The 27,200-nt window shown below is 43.7% G+C and overlaps 1 protein-coding gene across 1 annotated transcript in view; it reads right to left on the bottom strand.

Annotated features, from left to right (window-relative positions):
- The window catches only part of cdh23 (cadherin-related 23), a 306,429-nt gene that overhangs the window by 86,714 nt on the left and 192,515 nt on the right, over positions 1-27,200 (bottom strand). The window contains exons 14-26 of the mRNA XM_084076986.1: positions 25,217-25,281; positions 22,478-22,715; positions 18,633-18,738; positions 17,829-17,956; positions 15,920-15,992; positions 14,474-14,590; positions 14,121-14,233; positions 12,660-12,767; positions 5,055-5,241; positions 4,262-4,407; positions 3,287-3,506; positions 1,144-1,296; positions 215-328 (exon numbers count right to left, since the gene is read on the bottom strand). Coding sequence (XP_083933112.1) covers positions 215-328; positions 1,144-1,296; positions 3,287-3,506; positions 4,262-4,407; positions 5,055-5,241; positions 12,660-12,767; positions 14,121-14,233; positions 14,474-14,590; positions 15,920-15,992; positions 17,829-17,956; positions 18,633-18,738; positions 22,478-22,715; positions 25,217-25,281 — 1,768 coding nt within the window. The remainder of the gene's footprint in view (positions 1-214; positions 329-1,143; positions 1,297-3,286; positions 3,507-4,261; positions 4,408-5,054; positions 5,242-12,659; positions 12,768-14,120; positions 14,234-14,473; positions 14,591-15,919; positions 15,993-17,828; positions 17,957-18,632; positions 18,739-22,477; positions 22,716-25,216; positions 25,282-27,200) is intronic.

Genomic DNA, 27,200 nt, shown 5'->3' with positions numbered 1-27,200 from the left:
CACAGTATACGTTCCTGGTCTTAATGGGTTAAAGACACGGTTAAAAGAACACCTTTGAAGAAGATGACATACAAAAAAAAACAAGGCAGGTGAAAAAAAAAGTGCCAAATCAAGTCCCCGCCCACAGCAGACAAAAAAGCTCCTTGGGTGAAAACAAAGACAAAGTTAAAAGCTTTTCATCATCATCAAAGTGAATGAGATTATAATAATTCACCTATAGCTTCTATGACCAGAGTGTACGCTGCCTGGGTCTCTCTGTCCAAACCCACCACGGTGCGGACCACACCGTCACGAAAGCCCACGCTGAATTTACCATCCTGATTGCCACCTGAAGAGCACAACAACACAGAGAATGGAAACATCTATAGACATGCTGTCTGGTGCATGTCCACCTACTGTGCATGCACACGCACGCACGCACGCACACACACGCACGCGCACACACACGCGCACTCGCACACGCACACGCACACGCACACGCACACACACACACACACACACACACACGGCTGCCACGATTACACATTTTAATTAATTGTCACTCAAACGATTGTGATTAACGATTTAATTGTGTTTTTGCCACTGAACGTTGTTACATATGAAGCCTTTGATATGACAAATAAGTGAAATATACAAATAAATGATTGACATATTTAATAATTGTATACATGTAAACAGCAGAAATAGCTTGACGCGTTGTAAGCTTGTAGATCTGCTAATTCTGCTTTTTTTATATTTGAAAATGTGTGAAAAGTTTTAACATGGAAACGATTATGCAAAAATAATTGCGATTATCTGAAATAATTGCAATCAGACGCGTATGTAATAATTGTGACAGGCCTACACACACACACACACACACACACACACACACACACACACACACACACACACACACACAGTACATGAGTGTACTAAAGCACTAAAACATCGATCTATAGTCTGAAATATGCTGTCTGCTGCATGTCCACCTACGTGCACACACACATAGTCTCTCTCTCTCTCACACACACACACACACACACACACACACACACACACACACACACACACACACACACACACACACACACACACACACACACACACACACACACACACACACACACACACACACACACACACACACACACACACACACACCTGTGATGAAGTAGCTGAGCTCGGCGTTGAGGCCGGCGTCGTTGTCAGAGCAGTTGAGGCGGGCCACCACGTGGTCCCTGGGGACGCTCTCCTGCAGGGACACGTTGTACAGCGGGGGGTAGAAGGTGGGGATGGCATCGTTCACGTCCAGGACTGTCCCACACACACACACACACACACAGGTATAGACACAGAGACACAATACAATGAGACAAGAGATAACTAGAGTGACGTCAAATTGCAATTCAATCTTGATCTATACTGTATGTTGTTCTATATTTTTATATTTGTATTAACCCATTAAGACCTGAAGCCGATTCTACAAATGTCTTCTAAATCCCAACAGTATTCTGAAAAAAACGCATGTTTCTGGTGCTCAAACCTTTTCATGTCAAGGACCCCCAAACTTCTATGTATTTGGCCGCCGAGCCCCATCTCAAAACATTTTGTTCCAGGGTCCCCCAGAAGCAAAGATTTGAGTTATAAAATGTTCGCTTTAAAACAATATATATTCAAAGATTTACACACATTTCCACGATTAAAAAAAAATTGCCAAAGTGTAAAATAATGCTTTTTAGATCAAATCAAACACAGATGCGTTCCAGGTCTTAATGGGTTAAAAGTATACAGCACTATATTCTGATAGTAATCATTGCTATAGAGTGTTTGTTCAGTTACAGGATTCTCCATGTCTCTCCAGCTCTTTAATAAACAGAAAATACATTTTCATGTAGGTGACAACATTTCAGCCAATCAGGAGAGAGTACCCATTCATCAGCTTCATTTGTATAGTGTTCCAGTTCCAATTTTGTCTGCTCATGTATTTGTGTCATCACTTCCAATTTGTGTCATCAATTCAAATCTGTATCCTGTATGAGTTCTCTATCCTGATTGGATAAAATTGGTATGCTGACCTGAAAATGCATTTTATGTTTAATAAAGAGCTGGAGAGACATGCAGACTCCTGTTACTGAACAACCACTCTATCTAGCAATGAGTACTATCACAATATAGTTATTTAACACTTATTTTAACCAGAGAAAATCACTTACCCTACCTTTAATTAGAAGTACATTCTAAATGTGCACTTTTTTTGTTGTTGCTGAAAACATATTCTACATGACTGTTCTCATTAGCAGTATTATAGAGAAATAATCGACCCCCACGTGACATATATGGGCCAATAAGAATGGCATATTTGCCTAGGTGTAAATCACATAAATCATATTCATTTGCAGTAAGTTATCTCATAGAGGCTTTCAACCAGTAGAGGGAGCTTTCTTACTCAGCAGTCTGAGAGTAAGGTTCATTATCTTTTTTTCTGAGTCTTTTTTTATAGGGGAGTGGGTGGTTCATATACAGTACGTTGCTATTTTTTCTCTCTTTCTTTTATTGAGACCGCTTAGTCAAGTATTAGTAGTAGGAGAGAAATCTATGATTCAACATTCAATCCCAGTCTCAGAAAGGTCACTCTTACACAGTCAAATCCCCAGTGTTAATATAATGAGTCCATTCGTTTCCATGTGTACACCCTCTTAAGTTAAATTAACTCTTTACTGTGTTCTGTCAAACAGCTTCATGGCCAGCAAAATAAACCTGGGCTAAATATTCCATACTGAAAAAACATCACATTATGCCTCAATGTACAAAACAAATTCTCTTTCATATATATTATTACACATTTTGGTGGCCCTTCTTTCTTTCCTTTTTTTTTTTTTTTTTTTTTTTTACAATTGTGTAACCCATTTTTTCACCCAGTGCCAATGTAATCCTGGGCGCTACTCTCCCTCTGCCAGCCTAGGGAGAGCCCAGAACTGAGCTCATGCCTCCTTTAATGCATGAGGAGCTAGCGAGCCGCTTCTTATCACCCGACAGGGAGGACTTTCCCCAGTAGGACGTAGCGCGTGGAAGGAACACGTTATTCCAACCAGTTCCTTTCCCCTCCATCAGGCGCCCCGGCTGACCAGGGGGAGGCAGTATAGAGACTAGGATTACTGCATGTTTTTTTGTGAGGGTACCTACCCTAGGGGACAGGGGGAGAACATGCAAACTCCACACAGAGAGGCCTTTCGCCAACCCCACCTAGGGTATGGGCACTGATGACGCAGAGCTTTCTAATCAAACACAGACACCAGTCTCTCACCCATGATGGTGAGTGTGGAGGTGGAGGTACGGGGGAACTTGCCCGCGTCGTACGCTATGATCCTCAGATGGTACAGGCTGATCTGCTCGCGGTCCAGGGCCACCGTGGAGGTCAGCACGCCCGTGGTGGTGTTCAGGTGGAAGTCTAGACGGGGCATGCCCACCTGTAGGGCCATGGTCACCATGCCGTTCTTATCCTCGTCCGGGTCCTCCACCTGAACCTAGCAGAACGCAAGGAGAGAGAGCAAATACATACAGGGGAACAAAGGAAAGGACATGTTTAGATCAGTGGTTCTCAACCTGTGGGCCGGGGCCCATTGGTGGGCCGTGAGGGTATTGCAAATGGGCCCCCAAATAATTGGCAAAAAAACTAATATTTTCATGATAATGTAACATTGATATTAAAAAGTCTTACCACTGTCTTGTGCGTTTGTTTTTTTTCACAGAAAATTAGAAGAGTTCTGTCATTGTTTATCCTCCTGTAAAAGTGACTTCTTCAATACAAACTATGTGAAAATAAAAAGTCTTACCACTAAATAAGAACTTAAAGTATACTATGTAGGTTCCAGTAGTGTAAAGTAAATGAGTACATTTACTCATTTTTGATACCAATGTTTTTGTACCTTTACTCAAGTAAATGTTGAATTCTGGACTTTTACGTATTTCAACATTGCAGTATTGATACTTTTACTTGAGTAAAAAAATATAGTACTTTTTCCACCACTGCATATGGGTTTCATGCAGTAAACTCATACATCCAGTCCTACCTAACAGCAGGGTCTAACTTTCTCAATGGAGAGCAGGGAGACCGCCCTCCAACCACTGCAGATGTGCCAGTTATAATGTATCAACCTACTCTACCATACAGATTGCCTGAAATAACATTCATTAAAATACGTTTAAAGATTGCAGGTTTCAATGAACACTGAGGATTTCACTGTATACACGAGTTGTGCATGGCAGAGGATGCTCTTACCTTGAAGACAGAGGAGCCACTGGGCAGGCCCTCTGGCACCTCGGCCACAAAGGGCAGGTTGAGGAAGGCGGGGTCGTTGTCGTTGAGATCCAGCAGGTTCACATAGACCGTGGTGCTTGTCGAGGCGCGCAATGGGGGCGTGCCGCCTACAGAGGGCGCCACAGGGACACACACACAGTGTGTCAAACACAGTCCAAAAAGTTTATTAGGCACAATAAAAGTTTCATAGTCAATATAAAAAATAAAGGATTGAGGCTCGCGGTAGCAGGCTAATCGTTGAGCATCGAAGGCCCCCTGCTAAGCATGAAATAAAGCAATTGTGGCTTGCCAACAGATGTGCTGGTTGCCATGCTGTTCCAGTCAGAAGCACTCAAATGGAAAGAGACGGACAGACACACATGGATGCTCATACGTGTGCATGTGTAAATGCACACGTGCACACATTCTCGCTTCGTCGCGCACGCACGCACGCACGCACGCACGCACGCACGCACGCACACACACACACACACACACACACACACACACACACACACACACACACACACACACACACACACACACACACACACACACACACACACACACACACACACACACACACACACACGTATGTTCTCATATGCTTGCACAAATTCTCTGTGTCTCTCTCTCTCTCTCTCAGACACACACATATGCACCCACACACACACACACACACACACATTCTCTGTCTCTTTCTCAGACACACATACAGTACAAGCACCGATGCACACATTCGTACATGCACACACACACACACACACAAACTCACGGTCGACAGCGGAGATGACGATGGTTCTCATGAGCAGGGCCTCCCTGGAGTCAGAGCTCTCTCGGTCCAGGGTGATGACGCGGGTGCGTATCCTCCCCGTGCTGCTGTTGATGGCGTAGTACGGGTTGGGGGTGATGCTGTACACCACCGTCCCGTTGTCCCCGTCGTCAGGGTCCACCGCCAGCACCTGGGCCACGACACAAGACGACAAGCAAACAGTGTTGATTTCGTCCACTAAAACTATGACGAAAAATGTTTGTCGGCTACCTTTTTTCACTGACGAAAACTAAATAAAAACTAAGCTGAGCCTGTGATGACTAAAACTAAGACTAAATATATTGACAATTTCGTCAACAAATAAAAACTAGACTAAAATGTTAGTGAGGGATGAGTGGAGAAGAGATAGCAGAGAAAAATAGCAGATCTACAAGCTCACAACGCGTCGCGCTGCGACGCGTTGTGAGCTTGCAGATCTGCTATTTTTCAGAGCATGCAACCAAGTGTAAAATCAGCCATTATGACGCCATCAAGGCACCGCCAAAATACATTACTCGACTAAATCAACTGTAGATTAAGTTGACTAAAATCTTATGATATCTAGTCGACTAAAACTAGACGAAAACTAAAACATTTCAGATGACTGAAATATAACTGAAACTAAATGAAAATGTATTCTAAAGACTATGACTAAAACTAAATAAAAGTTTGCAGTGAAAAATCAACACTGTAAGCAATTAAGAAAAAGAGGTTGGAGCATCAACAATGGGTTTTCTCAGTGGAGCGCTAGACCCAAAATCCAGCATACACATCAAAAGTAGGAATTGAAAAAAATCAATCAAATGGAGGACAAAGTACTCGCATTTCCACTGTTTTATTGGCACACACACCAATAAACGAACAAGATGACAAGCATCACAGTGCTGATTGTGTCTGTCTGGCCATCTAAAGCAGTGATTCTCAAACTTTTTTCCATTTCAATGACTCCCATAACCCCCTCAAGGCACCCTGAGGGGTCCCTGCAAGCCACTTTGGGAACGACTGATCTAAACTTTAAAACTCGGCTTCCCCTGCTGCTTTTCAAGACGTGAGTATTTCCTATTCTGTAGAGGAATGTGAAACGGTGTATCTAAGAACAATGGTGAGAACGAAAATCTTGAAAATGTGTGCAAATCTTTGAATATATATATATTATATATTTTTAAAGCAAATATTTTGATCTAGGGACCCTCAGAAGCAAAGATTTGAGTTACAAATGTTCGCTTTAAAAATGAATATATACAAAGATTTGCACACATTTCCACGATTAAAAACAATTAGCAGATCTGCTATCTTTGAATAGCCAAATAGCCAAAGCATAGAATAATGGTTACAGCTCAAATCTAAAATGACACAGATGCGTTCTCGGATTGAATGGGTTAATGTGAGACGTGTGTTTCCTATTCTGTAGAGGAATGTGAAACCGTGTGTCCATAAGCTGAATGATTGTTACACAGGGCCATCTGGGAATCTGAAGGTCCCCGGTTTCCCTCCCGCCCCCCAGCCTGCCCAGTCCTACAGTATGTGTCCCTGAGCAAGACACTCAACCTCTAACTGCTCCCCGGGAGCTGTATTTAAACACCCACGGCTCCACACAGTTGGGATGTGTAAATGCAGAGAACACATACAGTGACAAAAAATACCCCAAAGGAGTGGGGACTGAATTATAAATGAGTTTGAATAAGGTAGGAAGGTAATACATGGGAACAAAGGAAGGGTGAAGAAAGGAGGTATATAGGGAAAGAAAGTACTGTAGAGTGAAGTGGAGTGGGGGCTTTATTTAATCACTTAAACCCTACATACTTCACCAGGGGTCTGTATTCGGCCCACTCCTTTTCCCCATGTACACCAAATCTCTACGCTGAAAAAAGCCGATCTAGAAGCTCTTGTGAGCTCCAACGTGGATCTTGGACTCCATGTGGTCAGCCTTTGATGTCAGTCATATCTGTGACCCTGACGGAGCAAGGTGCCCGATGTCGAGTTGGTCGGATAGGCGGATACAGTAATGCTGATCACACCGATATATATAGGCATATATGGAGATCCGGCGGTCGAGAACCGCAGATCCGACCAATATGCCCATATATGGGCATATACTTATGACATCGAGGATCTCCATATAGTGGCATAAAAAGGACAACGGCAGACAGATACTGAGATCTACATATATATGCATAAATGGGACACAGGCAGACTGACGGGTACAACAGGTACTCTGACAATGGGTAAAACAGGTACAACAGGTATTGACTAAACGGGTGGGGCAAGCATTCCCAACTTCCATTGTTCCCGACTTGAATCGCTCTCGAGTAGGCCGGTCTACTAAGTGGAAAAAAATAATGTTGGAGACATTTCTGTGGCCTGCTGGCCACAAGAAATGTGCTGTTGATTGGTCCAACGGTTTAGCTCCGGAGACGGAGAGACACACAGACCGACCCTCTAATAAATGGTATATGGTGCATATCGCTTTTATCCAAAGCGCTTCCCATAGATTGTGCATTACATTCACCCATTCACACACACATTCATACACTGATGGCGGAGGAAACCATGCAAGGCACCATCGCGGTTTTAGCCGTGGTTGCCGCAGTTAACCGCAGTTTGGGTGGATTTGGGTCAATCAAATATAATAATGAATTAATATTGGATAAACCGCGGGTGAACAAATGTGGGAATTACATTAATGATATCAATCTATAGGCCTATTATAGCTTTTAAAAAGCACGAAATCTCGCCGTGCTTGCGTTTGTAGTATTTTAATATTACGTAATTTTACATAAGGCACAAATTAGCCGCCTACAGCACGTTAAGGGGTCTTTGTACCGGCTCCAGCCAGTGTTGCCATATTTTGCGAGAGAAATAAGCAGCAAGGTCTATGAAAACAAGCCCAAAACAAGCGCCAAATTACCCCAAAAGTCGCTTATAAAATGCAGACATGGCAACAAAGTGAAAGTAAGTTTTGCTTTGTTGCCAAGTTAAAAGCGAAAGTAAAATAAATGAAGCTTCAAGCCCCGTCTTGTTGTTACCATAGATATGGATTGTATACAGTCACTACATCGCGACAGACAGTGGTGAGTAACATTATTGAAAACTAACGTCAGGAAAATAATAATAATTTGATGCGGTTGGTGCGGATCTAGAAATAGGATGGTATAATTAACCGCGGTTGGATGGCGGGTGGATAATGAACATGTATATGCGGATTCGGGTGACGATAAACCCTATCCGCGCATCTCTAGGTTCCGCGTCTTGCTCAAGGACACATCAACACTAACTCTGGGGGAGCCCGGGATCGAACCATCCGGCCACTCTACCCCTGAGCCACTGCTGCCCCGGCTCAGCTAATAGACTTCTAGACTCCTGCAGAGCCACGTCATGAAAATAAAGATGTGACTTCTACGTGTATCTCGGCTGTCATGTTTCTACTGACAAAAATACATTACATACATGAACATATATTTGTATATATATCTGTCAAAAGGACAACACACAAAAAAGCTTGAGAGCTTATCTCCATTGTGGTCCTTTAACCATTTCAACAACAGCGTCAGTATTGTGGGGGAACGCTTTAGCTGAAAATAGCAGGTCGATAAAGCTCTAACGCTGAAAAACACGGAAAATAGCCGGTCGATAAGCTCGCAACGCGTCGCAGTGCGACACGTTGCGAGCTTGTCGACCTGCTATTTTCAGCGAAAGCTTTCCCCAACAATAACAGAAAAGTGAAAATACACTAGCATACTGTAGAGCCCTGAGGGACCGCGCTCAACCCTATGGGGTTTAAGTGGTTAATATGGCCCAGCTAGCGCCTTGCTTGGGCGTGCGCCTCACAGGGCTCCAGGCTCTCTGTCAGCGTGCCCGCCTTGTTTTTCAGCGCCAACATTTTTAATGAGTTGAAATGGTCTGCAGGTCCACATTCCTTCGGCGTCAACATGGCACACAAAAGGTCACCGTAGTGACGCCGAGGGCTTCTGCCCAATCACGTTGCAGGAAAACTTGAACATTTTCCAGACACAAACACACACACACACAGAAAATGTAATCCCTATGACTCTCTGATCCAAGGGGCAAGACAGAAATACACTGAATAGATGAATGAATTACACATCTATCGCTATAAAACTATTGTCAGTGAGGATATGAATGATTATATGTGCATTCTATCAACAATTTATACAATAGTGTGTGTATGTGTATTATTGCATTACTTCATCATACAAAAGTGTCGCACAGAAGCAGTGAAAATAGCCGATCTACAAGCTCACACATATTGTTTTTAAATAATAACAAAAAAGGAACAGTTTTGCACATTCGAGGTTTCCACCGACAACGATGATATTATGTACAATGACAATCTATCAAGAGTCTATAAGTGAATGTACTGTAATGCAGTGGTTCTCAAACTGACATGTATTCGGCCGCGGACCCCCATCTCAAAATATTTAGTTCCACCAGGGACCCCCAGAAGCAAAGATTTGACCCCACTTTGAGATCCAATGCTGTAATGCAGTGGTTCTCAAACTTTTTCATGTCAAGGACCCCCAAATTGACACTTATTAGCCCGCGGACCCCCATTTGAAAAGATATGCCAGGGAGCCCCCATAAGAGACGATTTTTACGGCTCTAGCAGTGATTCTCAACCATTTTAATTTCAAGGACCCTAAGTTTGACATGCATTAGGCTACGGACCCCCATTTAATGGCATTTATATCTCCGGGACCCCAATTTATATTGTAAAAACAATGTTAATGTAACTCTGAGAGTGTCCAAATGGAACCAAATGGACCCGTTAGGGTCCATTTGGTTCCATTTGGACACTCTCAAAGTTACAGACCCATAAAGGTCCATTTGGTTCCTATCCATCATTTAGCAGGGGACCCCCTGGAACCCCCTCAAGTACCCCTGGGGGTCCCCGGACCCCACTTTGAGAACCAATGCTGTAATGTACAGTCTCTCAACATTAACGGGCCTCCCGTCTTCACCCCCCCCCCGTCACCCGTGCCCCCTCCCCCGCGCCCCCCGTCGTCGTCGTCCAACTGCCCTCTCACATCAGTCAGATGAAAGAAAAATGATACTGTCTCAGTTCTGACGCAGAGTGGTGATGGGTGATTAATGTGTGAGGCCGGGAGCCCGGGATAAAAAACACTGTCTGGTGTTTTAAAGAGCGGATCAATTATTCAACGCGCTGACGAAGAAACGCTGGAAACTGGTTAATTGGTCATTAGAGGAACAAAGGTTTCGCGGGTCTTTAATTATTAAGGGGACATGGTAGACAGACATCTCACTGGTCCATTGATTAGGCGGCGGCACGGGCCAAGGTAGGGGATATAAGATGAGGAGGGGGGAGGGGCGGGGGGTAACGTATTCATGGCTGGCCATGGTCCAGGCATGGGCGGCTAATCAATCTGTGCCCGTGGAGAGAACATTAAAGAGCGGGCAAACACATTAGCCTCGTCTATTGAACTGCGGCCTTGTCTGAGTGGAGCGCGAAAGAACAAGAGAATATTGTTGTTGAATGAGATATTAGAGGTGGTTTTCTGTGTGTGTGGCAGAAGGTGTACGGGCAGCGAATGCAGGCCAACAGAGCCTTTGAGTGCAAGGGAGTACTAGGATATGGGATAGCGAGGAGAAGGTGAGTGTGTGTGTGTGTGTGTGTGTGTGTGTGTGTGTGTGTGTGTGCGCGCGCGCGCCTGATCCATGCACTGGCCACCAAATTCACCGGCTCACTGGACATCTCCACGAGGGCTCTTCAGGTGGTCCCTCGTCGCCATGGAAACACTGGCCGACCAGGGCCACTGTACACAGGCCCAATTATGGGAGTGTAAGGCCGGGTGGTCCGTGATATTGGAAAACGGTCAGGAGGGGGGGTAAGCTAGGGAACCTGGCACACAGTGTACAGACACACACACACACACACACACACACACACAGTAAAGTCCGGAGTGTCGATTTAACCCTTTAAGACCGAGAGCGCATCTGTGCAATTTTCAGATTTCTTTGGCTACTCCAAAATAGCAGATCTACAAGCTCATGGCACGGCACTGAGTGCCGCGCCATGAGCTTGTAGATCTGCAATATCCTTTTTTAAATCGTGAAAATTTGAGCAAATATATATTTCTTAAAGCGAACATTTGTAAAATATTTTGTTCCAGGGACCCCCAGAAGCAAAGATTTGAGTTACAAATGTTTGCTTTAAAACATATTCAATGATTTGCACACAATTTTTTTTTCTAAAATAGCAGATCTACAAGCTCATACTCTGTGCCGCGCTATGAGCTTGTATATCTGCTATTTTTGAATAGCCAAAGAAATCTAAAATGACAGAGATGCGTCCCCGGATTGAATGGGTTAACTCTGAAAGTATAGGTCTGTTTCTAACTACAAGAGGGTATACAGATGAACCAATTTGTAATTGGTACATTTGTTTACAATTATGTACACCCTCTCGAGTTAAATGAACACTCAGGATTCTAAAGTGTAACACTCCAGATGTTGCTGCGTGCGGCTGGGTATTAAAATCAATGGATGCACCTTTAATGAACCTCGAGTGAAGAATAACTACATTTTTAGCACTACAAACACCGGCTCCCTTTCATCCTCTCTCTACTCCTCTCTTTAGTTCAGCGAGATAAGTTCCTGTTTCTTCCTCCTCGGCTAAGCAGTCGAGTCATTTGCTATGCATATGACTACGGGCTACATTTTAATTAGCAATCGGACTCCCTTAATTACACTCACCGGCGCCTCTTTAATTAATGGACAATCAGGGCTTAATTAACAACAACACACTGCCAAAGACACCAGCAGGAAAATGAGAGGAGTTTGTTATAATGGGTACGATGTTTACGTTTGGATGACCTACAGTGTTGACTGTACGCCGGTGTCATTGAACTGTCTTTTGTGATGTTAATGGATGTTAATATCCTGGCCGTATATTAGTCTCTATGAATTGAGTACAAAGGACCCCAATGGAAACAAGCCCAGATGGCTTTCTTGGGTTTTAAAATCCTATTAGCTGACCTTGTATTGAACTGTACTTTCATGTGCTTTTTTTCCTGCAAACTTCAAATAAAGTATTCAATCAATCAATCAAATGCAATGGTGGAAAAATGATTAAAAAGGTTGCAAAGAAAATCCTATATAGGTGAGGTGCCTTCTTCAAATTGTGAGGAAGGCACGCTTGCTCTGAAATGTAGAGGAGCCCCCTATTCATATTTAAAAAGTTTCATACACTTGAGTGGTTCTGCTTGAGAGGATAAAGCCAAAACTTTACTCACTCAAAAATCACCCAAGCACACCAATGGAAAAATGAACCTGATGTTCTGGGAAGCAGACTTTCATCTCATCAACCTATTGGTTCAACACCTACACTGTCAAATCCTGAGTGTTCGTTTCACTCTGAGAGTTAGCAGTTACACTCTCAGAGTTACAGTACAAGTGGATGGATTAAACCCTGAGGATTTTTACTGTGTGTCCCGACTCCCGAGATTGATGAGTCAGTCTCTGTTCTTTTTTCCACACGGTGAGGTGGAGTGGTGAGGTTTTTCAGGGCAAGGTCAGCGACAGAGAACTCACAGAGATGACGTCCGTGTCAATGGGGCTCCTCTCCACCACGTTGGCATGGTAGGGCTCGTCCTTCCACACGGGGGCATTATCATTGACGTCCAGGATGGTGATATTCACCTAAAGAGAGAGAACAGGAAAACTGTCATGAAATTAACTGTTATTCCTCATCAAGGACTTGGAGAATAAATACCCCTGGGACCAAACCGACAGGCAGCAGGACAAATTCACTCAACTAGAAGTTCCTAGCATGGGCACCACACGTTTGACAGACAGACGCAAAGAAATCCTCTGCAACATTAATGCACAGCGCACGTCCCTGATAAGTATTTCATTGAAATGTACTGTATCCGTAATCCACACATGCACGTTTATAAATACCTGGTGTCAGTTTAGTTATATCACCAACAGATCAAAGGATACGATTTGAAACGCAAGTGAGGGGTTTTGGCTGAACGAACCACACTCGTTATGCGAGTCCCCCCCCTCGAACGGCATGGTGATTAATCATTAACCCACAGGATTTGATATTGTCCGTCTTATTAAAAAGGACAATGTCTACATAAAAAGGAAACTTGGATGGTGTTTTTTGCAACATACTAGCGCATTTGTGCCAAAGATTTTCGACACGCAGCAAAAAACTATTTCTTTTGTCTTTTTTTTTTTTACTGCTGAGCCTGTGTGTGTGTGTGTGTGTGTGTGTGTGTGTGTGTGTGTGTGTGTGTGTGTGTGTGTGTGTGTGTGTGTGTGTCTCGCTTTCGGGCGTTCTAGTGGGTTGACTCTTTTTTCCCCATTGGAACACCATGACTGCCGTGTCCTAACCAGTTCCATAGACCGATGTCGATTTAGGCAGAGCCATGGCTCTGGATTTGGAGAACAACACAACTCTTCTATCTGTCTGTGTGTCCAGTGAAAAGGGGAGGGGCTGGTGAAAGGATGAGGAAAATGAACAGATCTTCAAGGCAACAACGCCTGGAGTTGCAACACGTTGTTAGCTTGTAGATCTGTTCTCCAAAATTGAGACGTAAATGACGTCAGGCCACTTCCGGTGCTAGTCTGGAATATTATTGCATAACAATGGAGTTTCACATACAAACTGTACATCGTGCAAGCACATTGATGGTGCTGAAAGCAATATTTGTGCAAAGTGTGGAGTTATTTGGAGCACACGTCTGCTGTGAGAGACCCTCCCCAACGCTGATTCCGAACTCCATGGGTGTCGTCCTCGATTAGGGTAGAATAAAGATGATCAGATCAAATGCCGCTTTGTGACAATTACTAATGTCAAAAGAGTGCACGGCTGTTACTCATCGGATTATACAGTATATTTCAGTCTGTATTCTGTCCTAACAGGTCTGTTTTTATTTTATTTAACTGAAGGCAGCATCCCACATGGAATAAATACTGAGGTGAGGAAACAATAGTTTGTTCAAACAGGGTGTTGAGGTTGGGATTGTGGGCGGTGTTTGTTACCGTGCAGATGCCAGTCTTCTGTAGCGGTCCTACCCCTCCGTCCACAGCTCTGACGATCAGGATGTACTCCGCCTTCTGTTCTCTGTCCAGGAGAGCTGTGGTAGTGATCTCCCCTAAACACACACACACACACACACACACACACACACACACACACACACACACACACACGCACACACACACACACACACACACACACACACACACACACACACACACACACGGATATTGCCACAGTTTCTTGGTCAACAACTGTGCTGCTCATACAGCACACAAGCACACAGACTCATGTGTGTTTATGCGCACACACGCGCATAATACACAAAAGTGCACAACCACATACACACACACACCTGAGCGTGTGTTGAGACGGAACTGGGAGGAACCCTCCAGGGAGTAGATGAGCGAGACCTGGCCAAACTCGCGCGAGGCGTCCAAATCAGTGGCATTCACAAACAGCACGGTGGCTCCTGCAGGGAGGGAAGAGATGAGGATGGAAGTTCAAGTCAAAAGGTTGCGGTGCCGAGGAATAAAAGAAAGAAACAGAGACGGGGGAGAGAGAGTTAGTTGACGATATAGTAATCTCCAGCAAAGAAGAGGTTACCTATGTGGGCTGTATTCTTGACAACAAACTTTTGGGGGAAACATTGCATCAAGAAAGTCAATCAAAGAACACGATTTTTGGGAAGGATTTCCTCTTTTGTCAACAAAAGTGCTCTCAATACTCTAGCTGGAGCCCTCATTCAATTCAATATTCAATCAATCAATCAATCAATCAATCAATCAATCAATCATTCAAATCAATCAATCAAAAGAGAGAGAGAGAGAGAGAGAGAGAGAGAGAGAGAGAGATAGCAGTGGCGGAGCGGTTTTACAGTTTGTTGGGAGGGTTATGGAGGACGTGTGTGTGAGGAACGAGAGACAGAGAGACAGAGAGATGGAGAGACCGAAAAACAGACAGATTGACAGACAGACAGACAAACAAACAAACAGAGTAAGAGCAGTGGCAGCCAAAGACAGAACTAATTTGCGTGGCAGCGCCCTCCACCACATTGGCAGTGAGCGGGTTTATGGATTAGTGGATTATCAGCTTGTTTGGCACGGCCTCGTGGTTGGCAGGGGTCTGATCAATACCATGGCAGACAAGAGGGGATGAGAGTCTGGCCTGAGCCCCCGGGGTTACCCTGGAGCCGCTTCCCCTCTGAAGCCCAAGCCAGGAGTCCCTTAGTGCTTCAGCCATAGTCATAGCCATTTAACCCATTAAACCTCACCCTCAATTATCCTGCTACTCAGCAAACGCTCTCTCAAAATCAGTCTGGAGACACAGAGAATAGCCAAGCGTCTGCCAGAGCTCAGAGAGAGATAGAGGGGAATGGGGGGGGGGGGGGGGCGGGGGGGTTGGGTGGTTGTGGTCAAGTATCTAATTTACCCCGAGCGATTGGAAATTAATCTATTGTCTGGAATAAAAGAGTCTTCTGAATGCATGCATGAGAATGAATAAAGCAAACTGACAATTTTGCCCCTGAACAGGCAATTTTCTCCACTCTCACAAACACATAAAATACTATACAAAGGCAAAACAAAGACACACGGCGGAGGCCGGGGAAATGACATGGGAAAACAGCCCCGAGGGAGGCAGAGGTACGGTATAATGGAACATGCTAATAATGCAAACTCTAGGCAGTCAGGCAAGTGTTGCACATGCAGGAGAGGGTCATAAGAAAGAAAGCTGCTTTGTAAGTTTACTGCTGTATTGCTTGTCATCTCTTCTCTGTAACGCTAGTGATCAATCAACCCACCTGCGTTAATGTTCTCTGGGATTTTGACGATGTAGGACTGCTCGCTGAACTTAGGTGGGTTGTCATTTTCATCCTGGAGGAGATTCAAACACAAAAACAACAGCTTCATTTGATCCACCTGTTTTGACCTGTTAGGACTTATTATAAGCTATTTTCCCACATTTTCAAAAATAGCAGATCTACAAGCTCAGGTCAGCAATTTTTGGTGTGAAATAAATATGCATTTCTAAAATAGCTGATCTAAGCTTGTATATTTGCTAATTTCGGTGTGCGGCACTGGTGTGTAAATAAGTATAAATTACACATTGTTGCACGTCATGTCTCGCACCAAAAATAACTCATCTGAGCTTGTAGATCTGCTATTTTCGGTGTGCGACACTGTAAATAGTTACAAATCGGGGTTAAGGTGCGGCTGCTAGATGAGGACTCTCCTTCTGCGAGCCTAGGGAGAACCTAGAGCCGAGCTCATGCCTCCTTCAATGCATGAAAGCTAGCAAGCCGCTCCTTATCACCTGATAAGGGGGAGTTTCCCCGGTAGGACGTAGCGTGTGGAAGGAACACGTTATTCCAACCAGTTCCTTTCCCCTCCATCAGGTGCCCTGGCTGACCAGGGGGAGGCAGTATAGATGCCAGGATTACTGCATGTTTTTGTGAGGGTACCTACCCTAGAGGACGCGGGGAGAACATGCAAACTCCACACAGAAAGGCCCTTTCGCCAAACCCACCTATAGGGTATGGACACTGAATATTCATTAACATTGAGCGGAGGAAGAACGGCGTCTGTTCGCTTACGCTTGCCTGCGCCTCCTGTGGGTTTTGTGTCTGGCCCAAAACAATTTATCAATTTCTCATGAGGCCTCCCATGGAAAATGATTGCCCACCCCTGATCTAGAAGTATTGGATTCTTGATCTTGTATGAGATGCATACAAAATTGAGTGACACCCCTATGCTGCTACGCACAACGCATACCGATTCCAAATCACTATACTATCCTGTATATTGTACATGATGCTACAATGACCACCAATAATGATTGCACATCCACCAATACGTTTTTATTTTTACCACAGTACAGCAAGCTCACAACACATTGCAATATGACGTGTAGATCTGCTATTGTCACTAAATAGCAGTTATCCTGTATCATGTATTAATTTAAAATGTTGTATCATTTATTTCATGAAACTAGCTTCTTCCTTTTTCTCCCCAACACTGAAGAGAATAAAGTCCTGTTTTAAAAAGAGAGACCAGTACCAGACAAATGGTTATCCAAAGGCTTGGGTTGCAGGGATCAGACATGCTCTACTCTTGTGTTCTAAGCCCACCATAAGCTTTGGTTGCGTGGGTATGTGTGCAGACTGAGGACTCCTGCTGTGTGAGTGAGTTATTGAGAAATGTTAACACAACCATCATTGGTGCCTCTATCTGGGCTGTAGGGTAGGGTTGTGTGTGTGTGTGTGTGTGTGTGTGTGTGTGTGTGTGTGTGTGTGTGTGTGTGTGTGTGTGTGTGTGTGTGTGTGTGTGTGTGTGTGTGTGTGATGCTTCCAGCTACTGATAAACCCCTGTGGTGTGAGTCACAACACTGTGTACGACAGAAGAGAGAGAGAGAGAGAGAGAGAGAGAGAGAGAGAGAGAGAGAGAGAGAGAGAGAGAGAGAGAGAGAGAGAGAGAGAGAGAGAGAGAGAGAGAGACATGTGCAGACCTTTTACTTCTTGGATTCCGCCTCTCAGCATGCATTCTCCCATTGTGTTGGGTGTCTGTGTACAGTCCTATCATTTACTCTTTCTACAAAGAAGGATGGAGATATATGCAGGCTTCCCACAGGGTACTCTTTCTATATTTTTTCACTATAATCAATCAAAATGAGCGTCTTTTATCATTGCATCGCTTCCACTGTGTTCTACTTACAAAGAGCTCCACTGTGATGGGGACGGTGCTGTTCAGGGGTGGGGTTCCCCCGTCTTTGGCCATAACCGTCAAGTAGATCATCCCCTCTGGAACCTGTTCATAGTCCATAGGGTTGTTTGCACTGATCACTGTGGAAGAGAGGGAGGGAGGGAGAGAAAGAGAGAGAGGGATTCAGGCTCTGGCAACATTGGATCACAAGTGACACTGCAAGAGCCAATGTTAAAAACAAAACACAACAAAACCAAACAAGAATTCAGTTTGCCTGTGTCTGGGGCCATATGGGACATATCCAAGCCACCCAGAGGAATGCACGAATAAAGTCCTGTTTTAAAAAAAGAGACTGTACCAGACAAATGGTTATCCAAAGGCTTGGGTTGCAGGGATCAGACATGCTCTACTCTTGTGTTCTAAGCCCACCATAAGCTTTGGTTGCGTGGGTATGTGTGCAAACTGAGGACTCTTGCTGTGTGAGTGAGTTATTGAGAAATGTTAACACAACCATCATTGGTGCCTCTATCTGGGCTGTAGGGTAGGGTTGTTTGTGTGTGTGTGTGTGTGTGTGCACAGTCCAACACAAATGGGCCACCAACCCAAAGACATGAAGACAGCGGTATATGTCGTGTACTGTATGTTCACGCCCACGCTAAACGTACATCCTTTTGTAAATCTCACCAATGTATGTTTATACTGTACACTAGCGTGTGTGTGTGTGTGTGTGTGTGTGTGTGTGTGTGTGTGTGTGTGTGTGTGTGTGTGTGTGTGTGTGTGTGTGTGTGCTTGTACATATCCGCCAGGTGGGCATACCTGCATAGCCTTCCACTACGATGATGCTGAAGTACTCAGGGAAGGCTGATACTGAAGTGATGGTGTAGGTTAGGACGTTATTAGGTGGAGAATCCTCATCCGTTGCCTGAGATGTGACAGAGAGACACACACACACACACACACACACACACACACACACACACACACACACACACACACACACACACACACACACACACACACACACACACACACACACACACACAGATGGAGGGATACTTTTGAACATACTGCCTTTAACATATGCCTCAATGACACTCACAGAAAGTCCACAGAGTGAGACAGGCAGACAGATGCTGCAGCATGCAGTGAAATGTACACATGTGTGTGTTTGTGCACCTGCGTATATGATGTATTTATGTGTGTGTGTTTGTAGTGGGCATGTATGTGTGACAATATGCTTGCGTGTGTTTGTTTGTTTTTGTGCGCGCGACGACGCAGCTGTCAGTCAGTGACGGCATGTTACTGGACAGATTAAAGCTGATTCCAGTTATTAGCCGCGCACAGGCGTCAATATTGGACGAACACCAACCGAGCCAAAGACAAGCCAGGCAGACGAGAGGACAGCCGGGTAGCCACGTTGCTGGGCTAATCCTCGACGAAAACAATGACACCCTCTCGTCAGTCAGAGCCGGCGGCAGCCGCTAAACATGATTTCTCTGGCTGTGAGGGGAGTCTACGAGGCTTCAGTGGCGTCATAATTACACACCGGAGAGGCTGTCAAAAACACATGTATCTCTCTCTCCACACAACATGTCTTCTCTTTGATCTTATTCCAAACTGTTGAGTAAGCAAGTAAACAATACCCCCCGCCCCGCCCCCGTCCCTCTTTCAAGTTACTACGTCGCGCCTACTCCTATTGTGTTGGTCTGCATAATAAGGACTTTTATAGACTGGACCAGTGGTTCTCAAACTTTTTCATGTCAAGGACCCCCAAATTGACACTTATTAGCCCGCGGACCCCCATTTGAAAAGATATGCCAGGGACCCCCATAAGAGAAGATTTTTTTTACAGCTCTAGCAGTGATTCTCAACCATTTTGATTTCAAGGACCCCCAGTTTGACATACATTAGAGGCTACGGACCCCCATTTAATGGCATTTCTATCTCTGGGACCCCAATTTATATTGTAAAATCAATTATAATTTAACTCTGAGAGTGTACAAATGGAACCAAATCAGAGTTACAGACCCATAAGGGTCCATTTGGTTCCTAACTATCCATCATTTAGCTGGGGACCCCCTGGAACTCCCTCAAGGACCCCTGGGGGTCCCCGGACCCCACTTTGAGAACCAACGGACTGGACAATAAACAAGATAGCATGTTGTTATTTTTTTTTGGTGTTCTTCAAAAAACATTCCACATTCAAACGGCTATAGCTCTCTGGAATAGAGGATCGCGGCCGATTTCCCTCCCCGATTCTACCTGATCCCTGTGTGTGTAATGAGGCGATCTCCGTGAGGACGGCGTTCACAGAGAATATTCCATGATTTTTCAAAGGTACAGCAAAATCGCCGTTTTCGCTGGCAAGGGGACGGTAGGCGATGTTTTAACTCTGGCAGTGAATGAGTTAACTTGGGTTCATGCCATTTTCTACGATCTAGCACTTTAAGTCACCGTAAGTCCCTCTGGATACGAGTGTCTGCTAAATGCCTATAGTAAATTGTAGAACTGGTGGGGCGGCCATTGAGCAATATAAAGGCCAAAGGAAGTAAAGAACTACAGAGTTAATGATCAAAGGAGGGCTTGTGAGAGTTATGGCTGATGTATATAACTTAGTTGCACACCAGTGTCATGCACCAACACGTAGCCTAATCTACAAGCTATCGTGAGCTTGTAGATCAGCTATTTTTGGTGCGAGAAACAATACGCAACCCAGGCTAAATCAGGCTTTACAGTCATTAGAAAGCAGCAGAAGTGGGAGGCACAATCCTCTTGGGCGATGTGCATGCATGCGTCTGCATGTGCGCTGTGCGCAGCACCCTGTGGGGTGCGAGGCAAATCGCTGACACACACGCTTGTGTGAGTGCATTCTTTGTTCCTCTCAGGCGGCATATTAATAATGGCAGTCCATTTAAGGTTAGCTTGGGCTAATCAAATGTGGCGAGTGGAGCGTTCAGGCCCGCAATCAAGCCAAGCTTGCACAATGCAAACAACATGCGGTGAGTTGAGGGGGTGGGGAGGGGACCAGGGGTCGTGGTCTAGCATGCCAGGTTGAGCCACTGCTTTGCCCCACGTAGCCGCAATTGTCCTCCTCAAGGTTTGGGATGAACTCTGAGTTACCACTGTGCCACCGATACCGTATCTCTGCCCTTTGTGAAGCCAGGAAGCATGGCCAACACAGGAGGCTGAGGAGAATGGCTGCTGACAAACCTACAGTATAGTGCTTTGAAAACAAATCATATCACCATCCCAATATGAAGGACCACCCATAGGTTCTGCCTATAAAAATCTCTGCATTGTTTCCACACAGTTTTAGTAACTACATGGAATTTAAATGTCACCAGACGTATCAATAGGCAGAGAGCTCCAATTGTCTGACTAAGATGTATTCGTTTTTTTCTGGCGTCAAGAAAAAAGCATGGAGGCCAGTGAAAATGTGTATGTCTCTCTTTGCATGTCGTTCCTATGCATTTTCATGCCCATGCGTCCGGAGCTTAAACGTGTGTCATATCATAGCATTGTCACACTGGATAAGTGGCAATAATTTGCATGTCTACCTGGGTGTCATGTTTCCATTAGTGCTGATCAGAGCTGGAATCTCTAAATACTTGTGACTGTCATTTTTCCCCGGGAATGAATGTCAACTGTAACCTTTTCTCACTATAAAGACAAAAGCCAGATGCTACTGCAGGGTGTTGTGTTTTATTTTGTCCAGTGGGAAAGGGGGCTTTTGTCTCTCATGCTTCTTAACACGCACACTGATGCGTATATACAGCCCATAAGGAAGCAAGCAAAGGGACGTGGGTGATTATATCATCGGAGCAGCAAAGAGAGAAAAATGTAATGAAAGTGGGAGGGGTGAGGGATCCAAGCACTGTGGGCTTTGGTATCTTATAGCTTCAGGGTAAAATCCTCTCTATAGCCCTGGAAATGCAGGTGGACTTTTGTTTTGTGTCCTTGCGTGTCCATTGTCTGTAGATGATGTGTTTGTGGGTTGGTTGGTGTGCTTGTCTTCTTCTTCTGCATGTGTGTATACGATACAGTACGTATGATGCAAATGCATGCCTGTATGCAGTGGTGTAAAGTAACTAAGTACATTTACTCAAGTACTGTACTGCACTATAGTCTATTTCAAATTGTCTATACTTTTACTTCTACTCCACTACATCTCAGAGGCAAATATTGTACTTTTACTCCATTGCAATTATTTGAAAACGTCCTAGTTACTAGTTACTTTGCAGATATAGATTATTACGTTATAAAACATACATTAACTCATTTAGCCCTATTTTAAACCTAGGATATTTGAAAATAGCCAATCTACAAGCTCACAACGCGTCGCATCGCGACACGTTGTGAGCTTGTAGATCTCCTATTTTCAAACATTTTGGAACTTTTACTTTTGGTACTTTAAGTACATTGTGATACCAATACTTCTGTACTTTTACTCAAGTAATTATTGTATTCCAGACTTTTACTTGTAACAGAGTACTTCTACATTGCAGTATTGATACTTTTACTGAAGTAAAACATTTGAGTACTTTTTATACGACTGCATTGGTGTTCAGCATTGTGCGTATGCATGTATACACACATCCACGAGTGGGCGTGTGTGTATGGTGCGTTGTCTTGCCACCTGTGTTGCGTATGCCATGCCTCACCCTCACTCGGGCCACCTGTTGCACAGCCTGCTCGTTTTCCCTCAGCGAGCCCACGTATGCCTCCTTCTGGAAGACCGGCGCGTTGTCATTGATGTCCAGCACGTTGACCCTCAGCCTGCCCGTGGTCTCTTCCCCACCGCCGTCCCTGGCCAGCACCGTCAGCGTGAAGCGACGCATCAGCTCGTAGTCCAAGGTGGTCCGTAGGCGCACCCAGCCTGTCTCAGCATCCATAGAAAATCTGCAGCAGGGATTAGGAGTAGGATCAAATTAGTCACCAAAATTATTCAAGATTGAAAACAGTCAAGATTCAAGAGTTTGCATGTTCTCCCCGTGTCTCCTAGGGTAGGTACCCTCACAAAAAACATGCAGTAATCCTGGTCTCTATACTGCCTCCCCCTGGTCAGTCGGGGCGCCTGATGGAGGGGAAAGGAACTGGTTGGAATTCCACGTGCTACGTCCAACCGGGGAAACTCCCCCCCCCTGTCAGGTGATAAGATGAGGCTTGCTAGCTCCTCATGCATTGAAGGAGGCATGAGCTCAGTGCTGGGCTCTCCCTGGGCTGGCAGAGGGAGAGTAGTGCCCAGGATTACATAGGCAATTGGCACTGGGTGAAAAAATGGGTTACCAGATCGTGGGATGAAATAAAAATAAATAAAAAAGATTCAAGAGGGTTTGTATTGGTCACTTCTTCATACAGGTACACGCAACCAAATGCTGTGTGTGGTATGTTCCGCAAGACTGTGCCAATATACATACAAGATAATAATACTGGATTATAATAATAATAAAGAAAAGAAAAAAGAAATCAAGTTGGCAATAGTACAGGTAAAAAAGTAACACTTGACAATGACACATGAAACATACATACAACTAAAGATAATCAAGAAACTGCTTATATGTACAGAACAAAATCAGTTATTAACAGAATTGTGAAGCCGAACGATAGCCGAACGAAGTGGATAACTTCAAAGTCTTCATGGAGGATCCTGAATGAAAGTACTCGCCTTGTCTTTTCATAAATCTCTCGAAGCATTCTTAAATGTAAAAGTAAAATTAGGCTCCCTGCATTGTGTGCGTGCGTATCTGTGTAAGAGAAAGAGGCCTGAGGACAGAAAAGCCTGCCAAATACAAAAGCTGACAGGCCAAAATATATGTATGTACCCGGGTTAGAAAAGGAGGTTGCGCTTCAGCAATGGGATTCTCAGTGGAGTGCTAAACCCAAAATCCAGTGAGCATAATTCCTCGAAAATATGAAAAGGGTAGCACATCTCAAATTTCAGGTCAAGGAGGACAAGAAAACTCACATTGAACTTTTTTCTTTGGCTCACATCACAATAAAAAATGCTTACGATGATGGGCCCAGAGTCATCTTCAGCGCGATTAAAATGTACAGGTTCAATTCAGCAATTCACTGTATACAAGAGTTCATATACAGTACATCTGGACTGAATCACGTAGGAACCAATCACTTGTCTTATCCTATATGGTTCTATATACAGGGACCAATCACTCCATCAAGTAATTCAATCGGATTTCCATTTCATACAATATAAAGATTCACAAAACACTGTTTCTGGATATCATTAACTGTTAAAACAATACATCAGAGCAGTGGTTTTCAACCAGTGGTCCGGGGACCAATAGTGGTCCTTGAGGGGGTTCCAAATGGTCCCCAGCTAAATGTTGGAGCGTTGGTAACCAAATGGACCCTTGATAGATCTTTAACTCTTGAGAGTGTAAAATGAAACCAAATGGACCCGTAATTTTACGCTCTCAAGAGTTAAAGGTGTAGTGAAATGAAAAATATGTTTTTCACACTTTTAGAGCATATCCGTGGTCATCATATGGGCATACCTAACAATAGATGCCAAAAAAAATGAAAAAAAAACATTTTTGTGTATTTTTACATCTAAAGTCCCTAAAAAGCCAATCTTAATTACTTCCTGTAAACGAAAACGTGCTGCGTGATGACATAACTCGACCTTCGTGAATATAAATGAATCTTGATTACATGCACCTGTTTGATTCCCATAGCTGCACGTTCTTCAAACACAGCTGATTTTAATTACAGAGATACTCCGTTTTGAATCTCATTGAAGATGAGTGTATTACTCATTTTAAACTTCATCTGCACACTAAAATATGTATCTGAAAACATTATAGGTTAGAAATAAGCCAGGTAGTAGCAAACGCGCTTCACTGGCCGTCTCTCTCTCACTTGTAAACAAACACTAGCCGTGTTGCCCACGGCTGAAGTGATTGAGATCCAACGTCCCATAGCCTGAAGGGATGGGACCTTCTGATTGGTTTAGAGTCGTTGAGCCGACGTTTCGGGCTGAACCTTCAAAATAAAATGCCCGAAAATGTCACTTCAGTGCGTCTTTAAATTATTGTTAAAAATCTGCATAAGTTAATTAACTAATTGTTATTTTGATCAAAGTTTGCCTGTTATCTCTCCTATGATATACCACATCAACACAGCATGGAATTGTGGACAAAATCTCATCCAACGATAACAAAATATTCTTGGGAATAAATAAAAAGAGAGAGAGTCTAAATCTCATTAAATGGTGGTCCGTGGCTCAAATGCCGAATAAATAATGGACCTTGATATGAAAAGGGTTGAAAACCACTGCATTAGAGGACAATGAAGTGGCAAAGATAAAACAGTCCTACTACTTTAACCACTTGGCTCTGTTGTGTGTGTGGGGGGGGGGGGGGCATGTGTGCTCAACTTACTGATCTGGCTCATCACTAAAGTAGTAACGCACTGATCCAAATGTTCCAATGTCTCCATCTGTGGCCTGGAGAGAAAAGACAGAAGAGAGAGATGTCCATGATTTCACGTGTTTCAACTGTCATATAAAGCAGCTACAATTTTAGATCTTCTTTTCGCAGTGTGTTCTCCACAGAAGATTGCTGCCTGGCATTAATAGACACTTTAGTGATTTCCACATGAGGAATACGTGGAATATTTTCCCATGATTGATGCACACCACCAGTCCATCCACTGCTGTTGAAGTAACCTGTCACTTTGTACTGACAAATGACAAATCTGACACTTCAAAGTGAGGAAAGTGAGAAGGGAATAGCGGAATACCCTCTGTGTGTGCACGTGCATGCGTGCGTGCGTGCGTGCGTGCGTGTGTGTTCTGCATGTTTCCATTTGCCCACTAGATTTTTTTAAAAATAGCTACACATTACACTTAATTAACTGGCTTGTTGGTGATAATATTTTGGTTCGTTAGCAACTGTAGATAGGAAATATTATAAAACCATTAACTCTGCTGGAGCAAATGCAGCTCAACCAACTAAAGAAGAGCTTTTTTTTAACTACTGAATTCTAAAAGGTATGTTTATACAGTATGTTTTCAATATAAATCAATTTAGCCAAAATAATGTGAAACAACACTAAACATTTAATTTAAAAGGCGTAGTGTGCCTTCTTCCCACCATGGCATTGCATAATAATCATATCACCAAAATCTTGTAAAATCTGTAACATGACATCGCTAAGAACTTGTTATTAAAGCCCTTGGGCTGATACAGCAGCTGAGCAATCAGTGCGAGCTAAAGTGCAAGCCAAACTGTCAGTAGAAAGTAGACTGAAGCTCGCTCTCTCTCTCTCTCTCTCTCTATAAAGTGTATGGTTTGGTTGTAAAATTATATATATATATATATATATATATATATATATATATATATATATATATATATATATATATATATAATCATTTTAAAATTAATAATCCAGAGTCCTGGAACAATGAATCAAATGCACCCTTCCAAGAACTGTGTGTGTTTACGACATAAAGGTGAGGCCGCGGGGGCTCGTTGGTCTAGCGGTCCAGCGCATCCCACATAGGCTCGTATGCGGGAATATATTTTTTGTATTTAATTTTTTCATTTTCCAAAAAAAAATATTAAAAATAAATGAAAAAAGTAATAAAAAAAACACGGCCCCCTCACGCATTAGGAGGGCAGGGTGAGTCACCAGAACCAAGGACGGGTGTTTTTGATGGTTAAACAGGTTAAAAATTGAGTTTTAAGTTATAATGGGTTTGTATAGGAAGGGGGCGTGGCTGGTAAAATGAATATCAAATATCTAAATACTGAATAAAGCAACTTAAAAACGGTCTGGAGGGCTCACTAAAGCCTGAGTAGACCATAAAATGACCAAAAGTTTTTTTGAAAGTGAAATATCCCTTTAATCAATTGCTACTCTCTTTGTGAATACATAAGGCCAGGGAGTCCAGGGACATGCGATAAATGACTGCCCGGCATTCGTCATCACACTAGTTTATGAGTGCTGGAGTATTAGCTGCTGTGCCTGAAGTTGCATAAGGAGTGCAATGACAAATGCCCGGGGTGATATATCCATCTATAAATGCACGTAAACTGTCTGTGTATCTGTCTGTGTATTTGATAGAGTTAAACTATGTATTTTGTGGACAATATTGATATAATGTCTAACTCTGCCATCATATCCTATTTTAGTGTGCCATCTTGGCATAACTCAAGTTTGCCTACCAATCCTATGATTTTATTAAGTTCAAGGTGGTACGAAACTAATCCTAGTATTAGTTCTCTCCTTTCCTCTGACGGCATGTATGACAAACCAACAACACCTTCAGTGACGCCGGTCAGAGCCGAGGTCAACGTGTTGTTTGAGACATTTGGACGCTGTTTGTCCAAGATAAACTGTCACACCATCAGCTTGCCA

The sequence above is a fragment of the Gymnoscopelus microlampas genome, assembly GCF_963454915.1.
Source record: "Gymnoscopelus microlampas genome assembly, chromosome: 13".
Classification (NCBI taxonomy): Eukaryota; Metazoa; Chordata; class Actinopteri; order Myctophiformes; family Myctophidae; genus Gymnoscopelus; species Gymnoscopelus microlampas.
The sequence above is the reverse complement of the archived record's forward strand: the minus strand, read 5'-3'. Positions and strand labels throughout refer to the sequence as shown.